Source organism: Lolium perenne, chromosome 1, assembly GCF_019359855.2.
Source record: "Lolium perenne isolate Kyuss_39 chromosome 1, Kyuss_2.0, whole genome shotgun sequence".
In the NCBI taxonomy this organism is placed as follows: Eukaryota; Viridiplantae; Streptophyta; class Magnoliopsida; order Poales; family Poaceae; genus Lolium; species Lolium perenne.
In genome coordinates this window covers 29,200,066-29,204,161 of record NC_067244.2, presented here as the reverse complement: position 1 = coordinate 29,204,161, position 4,096 = coordinate 29,200,066, and the positions used below count along the sequence as shown (strand labels likewise).

The 4,096-nt window shown below is 41.3% G+C and overlaps 1 protein-coding gene across 1 annotated transcript; it reads left to right on the top strand.

Moving 5' to 3' along the window:
- Positions 1-2,818: 2,818 nt before the first annotated feature.
- LOC127345142 (uncharacterized) lies at positions 2,819-3,635 on the top strand. Its single transcript, XM_051371578.2, has 2 exons — positions 2,819-3,187; positions 3,311-3,635. Exons 1-2 carry the CDS (start codon positions 2,955-2,957, stop codon positions 3,519-3,521), a joined length of 444 nt encoding a protein of 147 aa, XP_051227538.1. The 5' UTR covers positions 2,819-2,954; the 3' UTR covers positions 3,522-3,635.
- Positions 3,636-4,096: the final 461 nt, after the last annotated feature.

Genomic DNA, 4,096 nt, shown 5'->3' with positions numbered 1-4,096 from the left:
CTATGCGTGCGGACGGTCAACTGTTTCACACAGGCATTGCGCGTGAGAATCTGAGATCCTGCGTTGTCGTGCAAAAACGTGAGAACGATCGATCCAGGTGCGTGTACGCAGGCGTACAGCTCATTCTGCATCACGCACGGGTGGCATGATCCATCACCTGTCGGTTTTACACGTAAGGCTGACAAAGCAATACGTTCCACTCAAATTTCTTTTGTCAGATTTCTGCAGGATGGTTTCTAGAACGATTTTTTCACGAGCATGAAAAATCGCAATGCAAAACTCTTTATATCATGGGCTACAAAAACAGATGAAATCTGATAAAATTCAGAGTTTTAAAATGTGCATACATCGATATGCATGTTTGTTATTTTTGTGTAGCTCTAATTATAAAGCATTTGTGGAATACGTAGGAGTACATTATTGATCATTGTATATGTACATGTGACTTTCGATTAAAAAAAAACAAAAAAGACTTTCGATTTTTTAAAACGACAAGATCTCTATTGTGTGAGAGCCCAAAAAAAAGACTCCAGTCAGATTTATTAGAGACTTATCTATGGGGCTTGGTGCTAGAATGGGCCAGAAGCCCAGAACGAGGAAGCCCATACCCAATAATTCGGCCTTAATGGGTTGATCTTCCTGGGCTGAACAGATTTATATGGACCTTATGGCTAGAAAGATTTAATCCCTTTAGCAGATTTCAGGGGGTGCTCCTTTACACCGACCTGGTCGGCGCGAGTTGAGTTGCCGCACACCCCCGGCCGCACATGGCTTGGCCCATTATCGCACAACACCTGCTGTTTCCGTTCGTTTCGGTTCGCTGCTTATATCGACTGTTTGTTCGGGAACTGACTTACGAAAACAAAAAATCAGTATGTTCAGATTTGAAATTTTTGAAAATTCTCAAAATTGTTTAGATTTTTATTTTTTTACTTCGTTCGAAATTTGAAAATTTTCGAATATGAACATTTTAAAAAAATTGATTTTTTTAAAAAAAGTTTTAAATATGAACATCTTTCATGTTTAAATTGTTTTCAAATATGAACGGTTTTCAGATTTTGAATGGTTTTCAGATATGAACGATTCTCAAAGTCGAAACGATTTTCAGAATTTGAATATTTTTTAATTTGAACATTTTCTCAATTTGAACAATTTATAAAATTTAAAAAATTTCAAATCTGAAAAGTAAATATAAACAAAACCGAAAACAGAAAACAGAAAAAAACAGAAAAATGAAACAGAAAAGAAAAAAGAAAAACGAAACAGAAAAGAGAGAAAAAATGAAAAAACGAAAATGAAAAAAGCCCACCTGGGCCAGACCCATGCCCACGCGGGAGTGTGCGGTGGCCGGTAGCCACCGACCTGGTCGGTGTATAGGTTTTTGCCGATTTCAGGAGAATGGTTTCCAGAAATATTTGTTACGGTTGTATGGGTCTTGGAGCTAAAATGGGCCACAATGAGCTTTTCAGAGCAATAGATTTGATCGTGTTTTTCAGAGCAACAACATATTTTATTAACAGAAAATAAAGTTACATAAAAAAATATAAAAGAAACTGAAAGACAGAGTGTTAATAAATTTATGCATTTGGAGGATCCCCTATTTCTCGCTAGTACAGGGGCTGATTTCCCTCCTAGCTTGTCATGGGCCGTTCCGACGCAGCCCAACAAATGGTATTGCATTTTTCATTTTCATTTTCTTTTTATCTTTTATATTTTATCTTTTAAAAACATCTTTAAAATCCGCATTTTTCAAGAAATCAAACATTTTTACTTTTTTTACATTTTTAATATTGAATTGTAATAAATTGACTGTTTTTCAAAACTGAACATTTTTTAAACTAACTTTTTGAAAATCTAATCAATTTTCAAATTTGCAAAACAAAAAGGAAGCAACAATAAAAATAAAAAACTGGTATAAAACAAAACAACCACCGAACCCAAAAATACGTGGGAAGCTTGTAGAAGCATCCCATAACCGGTAAAACCTCAAAAAAACTGCTAAAACCATCCCATGTCGTTGACGCTAAATGGGCCAGCCCACCCTTCGATGGCTGGGAGCGAATCGCGGAATGGGGTTTGCCTACATTTGGACACTTGTCCCAGAACTCCTGGTTTTTGTTATGATGTTTCATAACATTTTAGTTTGTTGTGAACAATCAAGGTGGATTTAGTTATTACTACCAAAACTAATCCACAATCAGATTTTATAAACACGCATGCCCACAATCTGTTGTATGCATTGTATTCCGTCTCTAACAATCCAACCAACGGCCATTCATGCATCACTGGTTTTCCTTGAAATATGCTTCCGTTCTGCTTTATAAATAAAGAAACTATCATACAAATTTCACACACCATAGAAAACGGTCGTTAGAGACTGGGCGATGATGGGACGAACGACAACGTGACTAAGCGAAATAGCAGCTATCCGCCATGCCATCCTCAAAGCTTGCCCTATGACCGCGCTTCTTGTGCCACAGATCCTCGATTACCAAGGCATCACGCCTTCAAGAAAAGATGTGGCGCGGTGACGCCGCTGCTGCCCGGGCCAGCAAGCTGGACCTAGGGTTTCATGCGTCACTGGTCAGGAATAATAACCCTTGCAAAGCAAAAGGAAAGAACTACAGTGACTCCTCTAGCCTGAATTAGTTGGACGTAGCCGTATATTACGTCCAGTACAAATATATTTTTGAACTGCATCAGTTAGTTTGGGCCAGAATAATAATAAAAAGTTACAAAATACTCGTTTCCAGACAAATGAACAAAATAACTAAGCGTGGATAGGTGAGCACAAATGTGCATTGGTAGCCACCCAAAAACACAGAGCGAGCAGAGCTTAGCAGGCAGGGGAAACGAGACTGTACTCGTTATCCAGACCTCACCCACCTAGCCAGCCACAGCGAGCTATCTGAGCCAAAAACCTGTCGACAAAATCCTACCGTGTCGTCTCCACCATGGAGACGGCCACCCTGACGATAAGCTCCCGGTGTCTCGCCGCCGCCGCCGCCTCGCATGGCGCTCACCGGAGAGCAGCGGCGGAAATTGTACCGCGTGCCGGGGCAAAGCTTCGGCCACAAGTGCGGCGGCTTCGTGCACTGCCGCCGGAGCTGAGCGAGATCCTCGCTCCCAAGCTGGTGCCGGGCTCACCCGCAGACACCGGCGACTTCTCCGCCATCATCCCCATCAGGCGAGTATAACTCTGAACTCTGAAGTCCGTAGCACACATATGCATCATGTTGTATAGCAGCTGGCTCGCAGTCAGGTTCTATTTCAGTTTCTGACTTGGTTTGTGCTACGTACGAATGCGCAGTGCCGTTATGCTGCTCTTCTACTTCGTAACCAACTGGGTATTCCCCGCGGTGATCATGAAGGGGATGCAGCCCAACGCCGAAGACGAAGCCGCCGCTGCAGAAGCAACGTCCATGGCTTCGTCGTCGTCGCCGCAGGGTACAGATGCCGTCGCCAACGGTAAGGTCAAGAAGAAGAGAAAGAAGAGAAGAAAAGCAGCCACGGAAGCATAGTCTAGCTAGCCAGCATGCTTGTGTGCGTGTGTGTGTGTGTCTGAAAGGCTCTATCAGAATAGACTCCTCTTGTCGCTCTACTGTGATATCAAAGATCAGAAGTTCAGAACAACACATTATCTATTCTCTTTCAACGATAGCAGTTAACTGAGTAGCAAATTAGCAATCGAAGGAAGACTCTGATAGGATGAGAGAACATTTTGAATCCACATTCATGGACACGGATTTGCAGCACACCTGAAAATTGTGCTTTTGAATTTTAAAAAACCTCAAATTAATTTTAGTTTGAGAATACAAGGTAATTTTAAACAAGATTTGTGGCGTGCAATCTCTGTGTATGTATATGTAGCTATACATTTTTCGGCTGATTTTGTGGAGAGCTAGACGTATGAGTTTCAAATTTTGGCAAAACTAATTCTCGTGTGCCAAGGTGCATCGATGAGTTCACCTGCAACAATGAATACACCACTCCCTCTGTTACATAAAAAGTTATACTCCGATTTAGTCTACGTGAGGATCAATGCGATGGAAAAAAAATTTGAACTCACTTTAGGCTTAACTTCAGTACTCCAGAG